The 16,718-nt window shown below is 46.4% G+C and overlaps 1 protein-coding gene across 4 annotated transcripts in view; it reads left to right on the top strand.

Moving 5' to 3' along the window:
- The window catches only part of MYO1B (myosin IB), a 274,243-nt gene that overhangs the window by 84,555 nt on the left and 172,970 nt on the right, over nt 1-16,718 (top strand). For all 4 annotated transcript variants that reach the window (XM_069733898.1, XM_069733902.1, XM_069733899.1 and 1 more), the window contains exon 3: nt 7,848-7,963. In XM_069733898.1, the coding sequence (XP_069589999.1) occupies nt 7,848-7,963 (116 nt within the window). The remainder of the gene's footprint in view (nt 1-7,847; nt 7,964-16,718) is intronic.

The raw sequence follows: 16,718 nt of genomic DNA, 5'->3' as shown, positions 1-16,718 counted from the left end.
ATTTCTTCTGACTTCACACATATGCAGGACCGCCTGGCTACTCGTCCGGGCCTACTGCCTCTCTTCTTCTAGGTTCACAGCAACCATCTATCAACCATCTCTCTATGGTTCTCGGACTCACTAACCCCTACGGGTTCACTTCCTAGCTCTCTAGCTACATGTCATCTACTATGGAAACATTATTACTATCTTACTACTTAAGGAAACATTATCACAAGGCAACAAGTAACATTCCCTTTAAGAGGAAAAATCAGTCTTTTTTGAGGTAGTGTAAACAATCATCAAGTCACTAATAAGCTTTAAGACACAAGAAACCTTTACTTCATCAGGAATAGTTTCTTTGCAAAGTCTTCCTTCCTTGTAAAACCAGTAGAGAGCACCTTTAAGAAGGTGCGAACTATTTACAAAACCAGTTTGTGAATCATTCACTGTCCATGATTTGGCAGTCTCTGGAAACACTGATGAACTTGTGCAAAGAAAAACGTAAAACAATAGGGATCCCGGGTCAACAAAGAGATCCCTTTAAGAAATAACCCAGGACGGGTTTAGCAACAAAAGAGCAGGAAACAGTTAACTATATACATGTGCGTGGTTTCGAGGTTCATTCTTGCTCCGGCGGTTTCCACCAGGGCCTGACCGGGCAGGTAGGCCTCTGTGGTTTGGGAAGGCCTGCATCAAAGTCTGCTCCTGGCGCCAGGTGCTCCTGGTGAGTCCAGTGGACGATTCCAGGGACGGCAGCAGCGGCTACCGCCGCTTCAGCAAGTTCCTCCTCTAAGGTCTTTGCGACGGCTAAGACATTGGTACATCGCTGGATGTCTCGGGCCCACCAGCCGTGGCCCTTTTGGTATCGGCGGTAGCTTACTTCATCCCCCGGCATCAGGACGGGACCCTTACTGTCGCCATGCAGGCAGGACTCCACCTCCTCCCGGGTGATGTGGACCCTTATCGACGACCCGATCTCCTGGACAAAACCTTTTCCTCTCTGGGGCTGGTAGACGATCACCACTCCCCATTTCGGTATGGACCCATCCAGCAGCTCACCGCGGGCCTCCCGCTCCACCTCTCTGGCATATTCTGCAATCAGATGCTTCCGATAGTCTCCCCAGGGGAAGGGACCAAGATCCCATTCTCGCGATCCCGGGCCTGATGATGAGGACTCCGGGGCTCCGTCAGCCATGGTGAAGGTCGGGTCCAGGGTCGGCGGAATACCGACTCCCGGTCGGTCGGGACACCGAGCTCTCTCACATGTGAGAGCTCTGTCGGCACCACGCCACTCCTCTGGGGTTGCCGCCAGATCTGGTGCAGGCAGCGGAGGCTCCGCGGACAAGCTCCTAGGGCTCGATCCTCTCCAACGGCGGCATGCCGGTATAATCCTCTGGTGATGGGGATCTAGGCAGGGCCATCCTCTTTCGTAGTCCTTCTCTGCTCTCCAGTTCCGCTCCATCTGAGTCATGGTTTTGTTTTTTCGGTCTCCGCCTGCCATACAGAATTAGGAGACGGACCTCGGCTGCTGACGGACACGTCCTCAAGACACAGAAATATTTAGACTGGGCGGCCATTACTTTTCACGCTTCTCAATTCATTCACGCCCACAACTCCACGCCCTTCTTTTTCTCCTGCACCCCTCGTGGCGCTACAATGGTGGCAGTTTTGGCGGGAATCTTTGCGGCAGCCAGCAACGCACAGTCTTTGCAATAAATCACAGTTCCAAGGCACACATGACCTGATTCCTCAGGCTTAAGTACTATCCTGTTCGTGACGCCAAGTTGGAGCGCCCACAGAAGCAGGGCTGCGGGGTACTCGGTACCGGTCATCTCTATCTCAGTTCTAGGGTTGTCACGGTGGCTGGACCCGGTCCCTGACCCTGCTAAGGGGCGTCCAATGAAAGAGTGATGAAAGTAGTGTAGGTGGCGATGATGTGAGGCGCGGTTAATAACGAGGACACGGTTGCAGTCTCTTTACCTTTTACTGAAGACTTCGGGATCCGCAATCCAAAGCACTGCTAACAGGGCTGACTGAGACCGGCCGGTCCGAAGGCACATCCAGAGTTCCCTTTGCAGGTGGAAATCAGTGCCTACCAACTAGCGCCTGTGAGTTTGTAGTTCTTCCCTGCTGAGCATTTGGGATAGTCCTCACAACTTTCGTATTCGTTCTTTCTCTCTCTCCGTCCCCCAAGTTTATCTGGATAGGACGCACCCGTTTGACGGGAAGGCTTGGAGCTATTCTGGGACCCTAGAGACGCCCCTCTCCTCGCTTGCCCCCTATGTCTTCTTAGGTGATGTATGGTAGACAGCCAACCTATAATCAACTGTCCTGCCGCTGTTTGAAGTAATGCTTGGAGTCAGTTACTTCCTCGGCGTTCCGGCCACCGGCGACGCGCCTCAGTAGGATGTTGCCGATCTCGGGGCACGATTCCTACTGGCTCTCCTTTGTGCTGTGATCTTGTTTCTCACTTCTCCACAATATCCTTCGCTTCGTGTCCTTAGGATGCCGCCACAAGGTAGTGCAGGCGCGGCTCCGTCACGTTCTGTCCTTCTGCTAGGTACCTGCCAGGAACCCACCCCTGACAGGTCCTCCCTGGAGCTCTCCCAGGCTGCTTTCTGTTCTAACTTCCTATCCAACCCCCAGTTTTACCAGTGTGAGGAGTGGTCTAATACATAGTGCATTTTGCTCCCCCTGGTGGCCGGAGTGTGAAGTGTAATGTGTGACTGTGATACCTGGTCAGGTGAACTCCTTTACTGCAATCAGACATAACATCACTCCCCTTAGTGGCAGAGCGACATTAATGCAACGACCAGGACTCTGGGGCGCTGCACAAGCACAGTGGATGGGATTAATAGAAATCCCACGCCCATTGTATTTTTTTGCGCTGAGTAAAATCACCTGCCTTGCGGGTTTCTGAGCCACAGCATGTCACTCTCTCTTGCGGGAATGCTCATTCTTCTGTGTAGAATTGCCCCATAGACTTGCATTGTCAGTTTAAAAAAACAAACAAACAAAAAAAAACATGCGTTTACGCCGTTGTGTTTAGCCTTCTTTAACCTAATAAATAATAAAAAAAAAACTTTGGGTCCCCCTTTTTTTGATAACCAGCCAAGGTAAAGCAGATAGCTGTGGGCTTATATTATACGGCTGGGAAGGTCCCTGGATATTGGTGCCTTCCCAGCCTTAAAATACAAGCCCAAATCAACCCCGGAATAGGTGTGTCACATTAGATGCTCCAATTCTGGCACTTTTCCTGGCTCTTCCCAATTGCCCCAGTGCAGTGGCAATCAGGGCAAAGATGGTTGGGGTTTGACATCTGTGATTTTTGACAAATCATAGCTACCATCATCCCCTGGTAATGGGGGAACACAGCTGCTGTAATCTACGAATCCAAAGTAGTCCAGTAAAGTATACATGAAAAACATATAAAAAGACATAAACCCAAAATGTTTCCACGAAGCTCCACCTTAGTCCACGTTCCTCGATGTCTCCGGCGATTTTGTGACGATTAGTAAAGTGACTGGTATTCACAGGTGCTGGGTATTGCCAGCACTCCTCTCGCTGGATCCCGCTGTGCTCAGTCAGGCCTGGCCACCTTCTCAGGCTGATAACATAAGCCCACAGCGGTCTGCTTTACCTTGGCTGGTTTTCAAAAATAAGGGGAACTCTACTTTTTTTTTTTTTAATTGAATTAGGTTATACATGTACTGTAAACTACACATGGCACTAATTGTATATCTCACAGATATCTATGTACTGTATCTATCTGCAGAAATTCATCTTCTTGAAAGTCTGAACAAACAGTGCACGTGGTAACGTACCCTAAAATATCTGTAGATCAGTTACTTTGTTTGAAAAGCAGCTGATGTGCAGTACTCAACAGCAGCAGGTACACATTGACCAGAGCTGTGCGCTGCAACTCTGTTCATTTAATACATCCACTGATTGGTCAGGGGGTCGAGTATAACATCACTGATCTGATATTGATGACTTGTCTGTAAAGGAAACCTCTCTCCAAGTTTTTTTTTTTCCTAATCATTCTGAGAGCAGCATGATGTAGGGGAACTGACTCTAGTTACAGTGATGTATCACTTGCTGGGCTGCTTACTGCAGTTTTTATAAAATAAGTTCTCTGAATGCTGAGCTCTGCATAACCCCACCCACCCACTGATTGGCAGCTTTCTGCCTATCCACAGTGTACACAGAAAGCTGCCAATTGGTGGTAGAGGTGGGGTTATACTGAGCTCATGAATATGGAGGACAACATGGCACCAGGTTTACTAGTCCTATAGTGATGATGCCCCCTCTGTCTCTGTGCTTTGTAATGATGCCCCTCTGTTCATCAATAATAATGCCCCTCGATGCCTCCTCAATAATAATAATAATAATAATAATAATGACCCTCCATTGTGTCTCCTTATAACAATGACCCCTCCACTGTGTAATAATAATAGTTAGGCATTGTTTATATAGCGCTATCATATTCCACAGCCCTTTACGAACATTATCATACCTGTCCCCAATGGGGCTTACAATCTAAATGTCCTGTCAGTATGTCTTTGGAGTGTGGGAGGAAACCCAGGACCACAGTGCTGCAGTGCCATCCCTGTGCCTCGTGCTGCCCACTGCCTTTTATACATCACCCTCAACTCTGCCTCTTTTTAATAGTTTCCCTCTATTGTGCATCCGCTTTGCTTGCAAAAGGATAAACCCCCTGATGCCTCACCCAGCTCCTTGAGGAGTGGTGATGTGCTCTTCCGCTTCATCCCCTGTGTGGCACCAGCCTGTGTAGGCTTGAAGTGTCCTGCGGCCTGTCTAAGTGGCAGAGCAGAGGGACTGTGTCTGATAACAGTTTCTGCAGTTTTGCCTCAGGATGTTGACGCTGTGAAGTGTTGTGCGCTGATACGGCCCAATGCCAGAGCGGCACATCTGCCATTTGCCAGATGGACAATCCGACTCCATTTGTGAACATGCTATGACCTGTGCAGACGTCACTGTACATAGAGGGGGGAATAGCGGCGTTGTGATCTTTTGTGATCTATTGTTACAATAATCACTGCCTTTATTGTAATTATAATTTACTGTGATATTGAAATAACAAAGGGCACACAGAAATAGTTTTTGACCTTTTTAAAGCAATTTGTCTGAAGGTCAAGTTTGCAATTTATGCTTTTATGAAAAATCCTCCAAGTTGTCAAGCGGGAATTTTTAATGTTGAAGCATACAGCTAGATTACCGCCCCCTATGCTGTCCCAGCGTGGCTATTAGCTGGTCAGGGAGCTCAGCACGAGCAAACTCTCTGCTTTACAGCCTGCTGGTGCCGCTCCGGGGCTGGCAGAATCGCTGGGTCAGTCTGGCTTCAGTCACCCACTCTGCCCCCGTGCTGCAGAGGCACAGCTACATGCAGGTGGACGGTTTGGATCCGTGTGGGTGGTGCTGGCAGGATCGCTGGGTCAGACAAGCTTCAGTCACCGACTCTGCCCCCGTGCTGCAGAGGCACAGCTACATGCAGGTGGACGGTGTAGATCCCTGTGGGTGGTGCTGGTAGGATCGCTGGGTCAGACAGGCTTCAGTCACCCACTCTGCTCCCGTGCTGCAGAGGCGCAGCTACATGCAGGTGGACGGTGTGGATCCCTGTGGGTGGTGCTGGCAGGATCGCTGGGTTAGACAAGCTTCAGTCACCCACTCTGCCCCCGTGCTGCAGAGGCACAGCTACATGCAGGTGGACGGGGTGGATCCGTGTGGGTGGTGCTGGCAGGATCGCTGGGTCAGACAGGCTTCAGTCACCCACTCTGCCCCCGTGCTGCAAAGGCACAGCTACATGCAGGTGGACTGTGTGGATCCCTGTGGGTGGTGCTGGCAGGATCACTGGGTCAGACCAGCTTCAGTCACCCACTCTGCCCCCATGCTGCAGAGGCACAGCTACATGCAGGTGGACGGGGTGGATCCGTGTGGGTGGTGCTGGCAGGATCGCTGGGTCAGACAAGCTTCAGTCACCCATTCTGCCCCCGTGCTGCAGAGGCGCAGCTACATGCAGGTGGACGGTGTGGATCCCTGTGGGTGGTGCTGGCAGGATCGCTGGGTCAGACAAGCTTCAGTCACTCACTCTGCCCCCATGCTGCAAAGGCGCAGCTACATGCAGGTGGACTGTGTGGATCCCTGTGGGTGGTGCTGGCAGGATCACTGGGTCAGACAAGCTTCAGTCACCCACTCTGCCCCCGTGCTGCAGAGGCGCAGCTACATGCAGGTGGACTGTGTGGATCCCTGTGGGTGGTGCTGGCAGGATCACTGGGTCAGACCAGCTTCAGTCACCCACTCTGCCCCCGTGCTGCAGAGGCGCAGCTACGTGCAGGTGGGCGGTGTGGATCCCTGTGGGTGGTGCTGGCAGGATCGCTGGGTCAGACGGGCTTCAGTCACCCACTCTGCCCTTGTCCTGCAGAGGCGCAGCTACATGCAGATGGACGGTGTGGATCCCTGTGGGTGGTGCTGGCAGGATCGCTGGGTCAGACAAGCTTCAGTCACCCACTCTGCCCTTGTCCTGCAGAGGCACAGCTACATGCAGGTGGACGGTGTGGATCCCTGTGGGTGGAGCGCTGACTTGCTTGTTCTAGTAATGGCGCAGGAGGGGGTGGAGGGTTTATTTAGTCGTTACTCTTCACTTTATAGCTCTAGAAGGCTGCAGGAATGTTCTGTGTTGCACTTTAGTGACAGTCTCCAATGTGTAAACTTGTAAATGGGTGTAATGAGCTTGGGCATAATGCCAAGTGCTAAATTAACTTGTGGGAGTGCGCATGCCAAAACGTAATAAAGCCCAGGAATGTAACTTATTGGCTCTACTTTATTAAAGAACAGAACAGCACCTGTACAGCTGTTGTTAATGTGCCCGCGTCCAAGTGTCAGCCATACCCTTAATTCTCCACACATGAAGGTAACGGTACTGTGCAGCTGTGCTGGACCTCCCCTTATTGTCACTCTTACAAAACACGCAGAACTTGTTTGTCACACCGTAATCCTCTCATGAAGATGTCACGCTGTGTCGAATATCATTCTCCAATGCTGAGTTTTCATACATGGAATGTTTAGAACTCGCTATAAATAAACTAACTTCTACAAATACATCTAGGTTAAAGGGAATGTGTCGGCAGAGTTTTGCTATCTCATCTGAGAGCAGCGTGATGTAGGGACAGAGACCCTGAATCCAATGATGTATCACTTGGGTTACTGGGTGCAGCATTTCTGACACAATCAGTTTTTTTTAGATTTGGCAATGCAGCAGAGCGCTAAAGCTAGCCCCGCCCACACCACAGATAACCCCGCCCAGACCAGGCTCTCTGTAGACAGATGCTTATCAGAGAAGGGGGCGGAGTCAGACCAGGGCTCACTGGACCAGCTAGTCACAGCAATGTTAATGACAAGGTGATTAAACCTTTAGTATAAGTAAACCGCACACAGCATGATAAGTTCAGGATACTAATGCTACCTCATTCTGTCCTCAGATTACATAGCAAAACCTGCTGACAGATTGTCTAAATATAAGCATTTGCAGAATGGGCTAGTTAAAAACTATCAAACTCATCAGTTACTCACCCTCTGTGCTCCAGCAATGTCACTCCACTGACTGTCCTCTTTGGGACCGCTGCAGCCAGTCACTAAGCTCAGCTTCGTGTGACCTCACTCTGCGATGCGTGCAATGTCCTGTACCATCATTGTACTCTGTGCATTGCCTCTAGTCGTGGATGGCGGTCACCAGAAGAGTGTGTGGGGAAACTATTATCGTATGCTCCGTTGGTCCATTGTCTAATACACAAAGAGAACTGAGCTTTATCTTTCTGTCTATACTAATGTCATTTCTTTCTTTTCAGACCTACATAGGTAGCGTGGTGATATCTCTGAACCCCTACAGATCGCTGCCCATCTACACACCAGACAAAGTGGAAGAATACAGAAATCGCAACTTCTATGAGCTGAGTCCACACATGTGAGTGTTGTGTGCCGTCACTAATCCTATAGAATGAATTATAGCAAATGTGTCATCTGACAAAGATTTACCGTTTGAAGGGGCATTCTTATCTCCACGATCCCATCCCAACATGTACTAGGTGTATTCATAATATTAGTAAATGCCTCCAATTAGAAGTGTAGTATAGTTATTATTGATTCATTCATGTCTCTCCCCATGTGCAGGCATTGCCGGACCTTGGGTATTCATGATTATGACCACTGATGAAGTGACAGCTAGTTACTAGTGGTCGTAACCATGGATACCTAAGGTCCTGTAATGCCTGCACATGAGGAAATAGACATTAATCAAAAAATTATAATACACTTCTAATTGGAGGTATTTGCTAATAATAGTTGTTGTTGTTATTGTTGTTATTCTTATATTACACCTACTATATATTGGGATAGGATCTTGGAGATGGGAATACCCCTTTAAGTGTTTGATTTAAAGCATCTTTTTTTTTCTTAAATGCATGTAACTGGAGCTAAAAAATGTTGTAATTGGATTTCATTAAAAAAAAGTTTCACTGTTGACCTCCTGTAACCGCTGCATTACGCTGGATTGCTGGCTGAAGAATGAGGTATCGGGGTTGGTCACAGTAGCTTTCTTTATTTTATCAAATGTCACTGCAGCTTCCCGCACAGACTGCTCAGCTCGCTGGCCCATACAATGGAGCTGGTGGAAGAGTTGTGACCACACATGTCCATCACCTCATGAGAAAACTGCTTTTCTGTTGGAGGAGATGATGGACAGGAGTGTCAGCATAATGCAGTCCTATTCTCTCGTATGAGAGGGTGGAGACTAAGGCTAGTCAGTCGGTACGGGCCGTCACAAACCGTCGGCCCGACGTACCAACAGACAGTGTGATTGATTAGCACAACGTGGGCAGCGGATGCAGTTTTATAACGCATCCGCTGCCCCATTGTAAGGTTCGGGGAGAAGGGGGCGGAGTTCCAGCCGCGCATGCGCGGTTGAAAATGGTGGACACGACGCACAAAAAAAGTTACATTGAATGTTTTTTGTGCGTCGCGGCCGCCAAAAACATGACGCATCCGTCGCACGACGGATGCGACGTGTGGCAACGCGGCGCTAATGCAAGTCTATGGAGAAAAAACGCATCCTGCGGGCAACTTTGCAGGATGCGTTTTTTTCTCCATAACGACGCATTTCGACGTCCGTCACACGACGCTAGTGTGAAAGTAGCCTAAAATGTCTCAATCTTCTTCATTCTGTCAGTACCCAGTAATCTAGCTGCACTCTGATGTCATCCGAGTGCAGTTCCCTCGCACTCATTGATTTGCATGACTGAGTGTGATCTGAATATCTGCTCCAACTCTGGCATGCAGTAATTTTATTTATTTTCCCGGACAATGTGTCCTAGGGGAAAAAAAATGGACGTCTGCATGGCCCCCATAGACTAACATGGGTCTAAGTGCGATCCCATGTTTTGTCGGATCGAACTGACAGCAAATTTTTCTTTTGTGTGCACCTAGCCTTATAAGCAAAAATGAAGTGATCACTGCAGGACTTAATTTCCACCTCTCTTGTGCTGACTAATATTGATATAAATCGGTGTAGGAAACGATCTCTTGCTGTGGTCCCGTCTCTTCTGGAATGTAAGGCTTGACATTCAGTTATTGCAGAGTCTGAGGCGAGCATTGGCCTTTTGGACAGTGGCCCCAAGCCACACGCACTGGATCGTGTACCCGCTGACAGTGTGGCACGCTGCCCCTACATTATACCAAGTCAGCAGATTCACTTTCTTTTTTTGTCGTTCACTACAATGCTCCACGCACCAAAACCTAGAATCTGAGACCAGGGACACAAGGAGGCTTTGTGCTGTGGCCTACAAGCCTTGGTCTGCACCCAAGCTACAGCACGGCGTGCAATGGAAGAAATGTGTTACAGTCAGCGTTCAGAACACGAAATGCTCCTATTACTTTTATATGAATCAATACAAAACTAATGGTTTATATCCAAATGGTCTATATATAACTAATATTGTTATATATCATATATTTATTTTATCTTCATCTACACGTCTGCCTCGTTTTAGGGCATGCGTGTTTGCAGTAGATCCACAGCCAGCAGATATCCGAGGCAGCTCTTACTTTTCTGCCGCAAATTTAGTTTGTGACATCTTGTGGGTGTTTTGTGTACGGATTTTAGTAAATATATTTATTGTAAAGCAAATAACGACTAATACAACTTGTGATGCCCATATGAAAAAAAAAAATAAAATAAAAAAGAAAATGTGGAAAATTTAGCCACAGGACTAGTCCAGCTTCAAAAGTTGTAAGAATGCATAAAATGATACTGTAAATTGTATATGAATCCTGCCCAAAATTTGGTGTTCCTGAATAGGAGGAAGCATTCTCTGGAGGGTGGGGAGGTTCCTGGGAAGGACAGTTGGTGTAAGAATTAACACCCTCAGAAATGTTGGCAAATCTGCAAATATATGTAATGGGAGTGGAAGGAGAGAAAGCTGGCTGTGTATGACGTCACTAGACAATGTATGCTCTGATGTGCGTGAATGCTGTGCAGTGACAACATTGGTGTCATTTGTTCTACAGACTGCATTAGCACAGAGTAATCCTTTTTGTCTTGGGTAGACATTGGTTAGTGACTTGCTCATTTGCTTTAAAGCCACCAACTGCAATCAAGTTGATTTCTGGAAATTTGGGATAAATGGTTCTCTAGTTTACAATTCCTGATAATTAAAAAAAAAAATAAAAAAAATAATAATAATAATAATCTTGCAATTTTGCCAGTGGCTACTAGGCTTATCCGCAGAGTTGCAGTGATGAGTAACTTCTCTATACACAGCTGATCCCACAGGATTCACCTGTCAGTTCCCATCCATTTACAATGACCTTTGCACTCGCTCATTAGATGCTTTGATACAAAAGATGGGGCTGGAATCTGTTCATTGTGGCTAATGTACCCGTGTAGCTTCCTGTTTATTTAGGAAATTAGAATATTAAGTCCCAAAAGCCAGTGTGAATATCGCAAGATTTCTACTATTTCTGCTACAGATTATGACTGGGAAAAGAGTGCAAAAAAAAAGCATAATTTTCTGATGATTAATTCCATGTAACAAATAACCTGCAGGCTGGAGCTCCAGGAAGTGACGGTACTCTGTCCCCTAAATTCTACAAAGTTCCTATACTTCAGGTGTGCGAGGTTCTCTGGAGATGAACGGTGTGAGCCGTGTATGTTGTGGAGGAGCGGTGATTACGCTGCTCACATCGGCATCATCACCTGGAATATCCTCCGGGCAGGGTTTGGTCTGACAAGATGCTGAGGTCATAGAACATATGTTGTGAAAACTGACAGCTATTTTCCAGGCCGTGTGACAGGGATTGTCTGTGCTTCATAATTCATCAGTTATTTAGTGTGTTTTTTGTACATGACAGGAGGTACTGTCATGACTGATTGTATTGTACCTACACTGAGGCTTTTATTGCTGGCAGGTGGTCCAAAGAAGCCGCAAAACAGAAGCTGCGCAGGAGAGCTTGGCTGTGTGGAAAGCAAACAGATAACTGATCAGTAACTGGCGCGCTGAGAGGAAAGCACACACAAACGTTAGTCTATTTCTGACTGAAATAAGTCCCCGCACTTATCGGCCATACTTTCCAACACACAAGCCGCCTAGTGATCCTGTAACTGTCCCCTCTTCACTAGTTGTTAGCCATACACACGTACATCCCAGTGATGGAGGCCGCGGGTACAGCCACTGCTACAATCTGCATTATTATGTCCTGTAATTAGAAGGATCAGCTTTTCCCACAGATAACGCACTGATCTGATTACTAACATAGATCAATTTTTAATTTTTCTTTTCAGTAACATAGTAACATAGTAACATAGTTAGTAAGGCCGAAAAAAGACATTTGTCCATCCAGTTCAGCCTATATTCCATCATAATAAATACCCAGATCTACGTCCTTCTACAGAACCTAATAATTGTATGATACAATATTGTTCTGCTCCAGGAAGACATCCAGGCCTCTCTTGAACCCCTCGACTGAGTTCGCCATCACCACCTCCTCAGGCAAGCAATTCCAGATTCTCACTGCCCTAACAGTAAAGAATCCTCTTCTATGTTGGTGGAAAAACCTTCTCTCCTCCAGACGCAAAGAATGCCCCCTTGTGCCCGTCACCTTCCTTGGTATAAACAGATCCTCAGCGAGATATTTGTATTGTCCCCTTATATACTTATACATGGTTATTAGATCGTAGCAGTAGCAGCTATTGTCTAGGAAATCAAAGTGATACAGGTAAAGGGAGAGCCCTCAAGACTCTAAAATGATTAGGAAACATTCCCACAATCTGGAAGTGGCAGCACTTTGGATGCAGCGCATGTTCGCTGCCGTCTATTGAAAGAAGGTAAAGCCAGCCTGATGGGTGCCTGATGGGTGCCTGATGGGTGCCTGATGGGTGCCTGATGGGTGCCTGATGGGTGCCTGACGCGTGCCTGATGTGTATCCGATGCGTGCCTGACGGGTGCCTGACGGGTGCCTGACGTGTGCCTGACGTGTGCCTGACGTGTGCCTGACGGGTGCCTGACGTGTGCCTGACGGGTGCCTGACGTGTGCCTGACGTGTGCCTGACGTGTGCCTGACGTGTGCCTGACGGGTGCCTGACGGGTGCCTGACGGGTGCCTGACGGGTGCCTGACGGGTGCCTGACGGGTGCCTGATGGGTGCCTGATGTGTATCCGATGCGTGCCTGATGTGTATCCGATGCGTCCCTGACGCGTGCCTGACGCGTGACTGATCGGTGCCTTCAGCAGTATGTACCGGACATCAGGTTATGTTTAACAATTCGCTATACTCACGGACCACTGCTCCAGGGCTGCCTCTCCTCGGCACGTGAACCCTGCAGTCAGTCACTAGGCTCAGCAGTGCTACCAAGGTGGACAAGTTGTTGACTTCCGTAGTGATGTCTACAGCAAAGGTGGCAGTGCTAACTTTATTATTTTTAGGCAGGCTTAGCCTCTGCAGTGTAAAAAAACTAAAATTGGACATCCCCTCTAAGGCTTTTTTCATATCTATGTTGAACGTGACAGATCTGTCCTTGGTATCAATGAATTTTCCTATTCCTATAATGAAACGGAAAGAACTGTAACACAGATGTGAACATGGCCTAAGCAATGATTTTTTTTATTTAAGGTAATTTTTTTTTAAACCTCCTATATGTAAAATAGTTTAAGGTGAGCACACTCTGTAAGGACTACAAGTCTCCAAGTGGCCATGACTTCATTGAAGGATTTGTGTGCCTTTTTCTTTCCCTTTTCCCTTCTATTACCAGATCCTGTTTCATGGACTTCATGTTTTACTTTCCCTTGGAGTTTGAACATCTGGCTTTAGTCTTTATAAAGCCCTTGAGAATCTGAAACTGAAATAGACCCTTGCTCTCGTTCCCACAAACTTAAAAGCATGGAAGAATGTAGTAATGCTGGTTTTATGGTATGTGACTTACATTGTGCATGCAGTGGATTCCAGCGCAGGAAGGGGTTAATGACCTTCCTCATGTATTCTCAGTGATACAGAACTAAGAGGGACTTCTGCCCCTAGATGATTGTCCGGATGGTAACCCGCTACATGAGTGCGCTCTGAGTCCGAGTGCGCGTTATGTCCGTTTTATTTGCTTCGTTTAACAAAATCTTGCCGATGCAAAAAATGACTTGTCGTTTGCCATGTTCATTGATGGACATCGACAACAATAATATTGTACTTTTTTTTTTTTTTCAATAATCCCTTAATCGTATTAATCTACAGATTTCTGCTTGGTCATTAAAACCTTAACAAAGTTCTCTCAACCTTCTTCCTAAATCTTCAATTATCCCTTAACCCAGAGGGTGGGCAATTAATTTCCCCGAGGGGCCACATGAGACCGTGACTGTTGTGGAGGGTTGAACTAATAGGCTGAAATTATTTCTGCTCCTTATTAATATGAACATATTAATTGTATCAGTTAATATTGTGCAGAATTAGGTGTGCTGACAGCCCCTATATACAGGAGGAGCCCCCATACAGCCCCTATGTACTGCATAGCCCACACACAGCCCCTAATATACAGTGTGAGCACTCACACAGCCTCAATCATACAGTCTGATCCTCTATATACAGTATGAACCCCCCATACTCCCCTATATACAGTATGAGCCCCTACATAGCCTCGTGTATATACGCAAACATCCCAAACACATGTGGAAAAAAAAACCGCCACATACTCGCCTGGCTCCCGTTCCCCAGCATTCTGCTCCAGTCTCCTGTGCACTGACTCTCCAAGGAGCAGGTGGCCGCTCCTCCCCCAATGTATTCACCGCAGTCTGCATTACGAGGGTGCAGACAGCGGAGATGACAGCAGACGGGCAGTGGGTGATGGCATCCTATGGCCTATGGGCCACTTTTCCGTCCTTTGGCTGTCTCTGCTCACAGGCCGGACTGATACAGCCAGAGGGCAAGATGGGTCCTGCAGGCTGCCCAGTTCTGCCTGAACCCCTTCTGTGTCCAATATTTGATTTTGTACTCCCGTTTTTGTTTGCCTCACTTTCTTCTGAGAGTCATAATTTATTATTTTCTGTTGAAAAATAGGTAGAAAACAACCTGCAACTCTGGTTTTCTTTGTTGTTTTAAAGCTTTTTTTATGTTGTTGTTTGAACTATATACACGCTATATATACAATATACACGTACATTCGTGCTGTATATAAATTTACAGACTCCTATGGGCTTCACAGGAGTACCAACATGACAGCCACAAGGGTCTTTCGCTGGCCATGGCATACCATCGGGTTCACTTTATCTCCTAAATCTCACATTATGGTGTGTTTTGTTCTCTAATTTAATACATGTTAATTTGCATCATTCACTAGAGTTCTGATGTTACGCTTTTTCTGCAGGTCATTATTGCAATTAAGCAATAAAAATTTGTGGGACGCTGATCCAGCAGCCACATTAGTGGTCCGTGGTTTATGAACCATGTAAACCTCCTCCTACACGCTGGTATTCTGCCTTTTCTGATTAACAAGCAAAGCACAAAAACAAGCTGAAAGAGCATTACAAAAGTGATCAACACACCAATCCATATTAATAAAAATATATATTTTTTTATTGAAACATACAGTACAGACCAAAAGTTTGGACACACCTTCTCATTTAAAGATTTTTTCTTGCCATAAAACAAATTCTACGTAAATAAAAATGAATGGCCATCATTACTTTAAGAATTGAAGGTCAGTCAGTCCGAAAAATTGGGAAAACTTTGAAAGTGTCCCCAAGTGCAGTGGCAAAAACCATCATGCGCTACAAAGAAACTGGCTCACATGAGGACCGCCCCAGGAAAGGAAGAACAAGAGTCGCCTCTGCTTCTGAGGATAAGTTTATCCGAGTCACCAGCCTCAGAAACTGCAGGTTAACAGCAGCTCAGATTAGAGACCTGGTCAATGCCACACAGAGTTCTAGCAGCAGACACATCTCTACAACAACTGTTAAGAGGAGACTTTGTGCAGCAGGCCTTCATGGTAAAATAGCTGCTAGGAAACCACTGCTAAGGACAGGCAACAAGCAAAAGAGACTTGTTTGTGCTAAAGAACACATGGAATGGACATTAGACCAGTGGAAATCCGATGAGTCCAAATTTGAGATCTTTGGTTCCAACCACAGTGTCTTTGTGCGACGCAGAAAAGGTGAACGTATGGACTGTACATGCCTGATTCCCACCGTGAAGCATGGAGGAGGAGGTGTGATGGTGTGGGGGTGCTTTGCTGGTGACACTCTTGGGGATTTATTCAAACTTGCAGGCATACTGAACCAGCATGGCTACCACAGAATCTTGCAGCGGCATGCTATTCCATCCGGTTTGCGTTTAGTTGGACCATCATTTATTTTTCAACAGGACAATGACCCCAAACACACCTCCAGGCTGTGTAAGGGATTTTTGACCAAGAAGGAGAGTGATGGGGTGCTACGCCAGATGACCTGGCCTCCACAGTCACCAGACCTGAAACCAATCGAGATGGTTTGGGGTGAGCTGGACCGCAGAGTGAAGGCAAAAGGGCCAACAAGTGCTAAGCATCTCTGGGAACTTCTTCAAGATGGTTGGAAAACCATTCCCGGTGACTACCTCTTGAAGCTCATCAAGAGAATGCCAAGAGTGTGCAAAGCAGTCATCAAAGCAAAAGGTGGCTACTTTGAAGAATCTAGAATATAAGACATATTTTCAGTTGTTTCACACTTTTTTGTTAAGTATATAATTCCACATGTGTTAATTCATAGTTTTGATGCCTTCAGTGTGAATGTACAATTTTCATAGTCATGAAAACACAGAAAAATCTTTAAATGCGGTGTGTCCAAACTTTTGGTCTGTACTGTATATGTGCAAATAAAACCAACTTAGCACAAAATGACCCATTATACTGCTACAGTAATATCCAAATAATTAAATAAATACTGTAATCAAATGTCTGCAAACAATAAAAATAGTATGTAGGAGTATAAAACTAACCCGAAAATGAAAAAAATATGTGCACAAAATGTCACTAAAATTAAAGCCACCATACCAAATTTAACAATGCTACAAAGCAAAGTGCAATAAGTATAGCACACATATAATAAATATCCCCGGTAACCATATGTGATTCCTAGTAATTATGCCAAATACCTATTAGAGGGAGAATTATCCCTAAATATCTGACAAATATTTCCTACCAATCATTTAAGGATT

The sequence above is a fragment of the Ranitomeya imitator genome, chromosome 7 (assembly GCF_032444005.1).
Source record: "Ranitomeya imitator isolate aRanImi1 chromosome 7, aRanImi1.pri, whole genome shotgun sequence".
In the NCBI taxonomy this organism is placed as follows: domain Eukaryota; kingdom Metazoa; phylum Chordata; class Amphibia; order Anura; family Dendrobatidae; genus Ranitomeya; species Ranitomeya imitator.
This window is presented reverse-complemented; position numbering and strand designations above follow the sequence as displayed.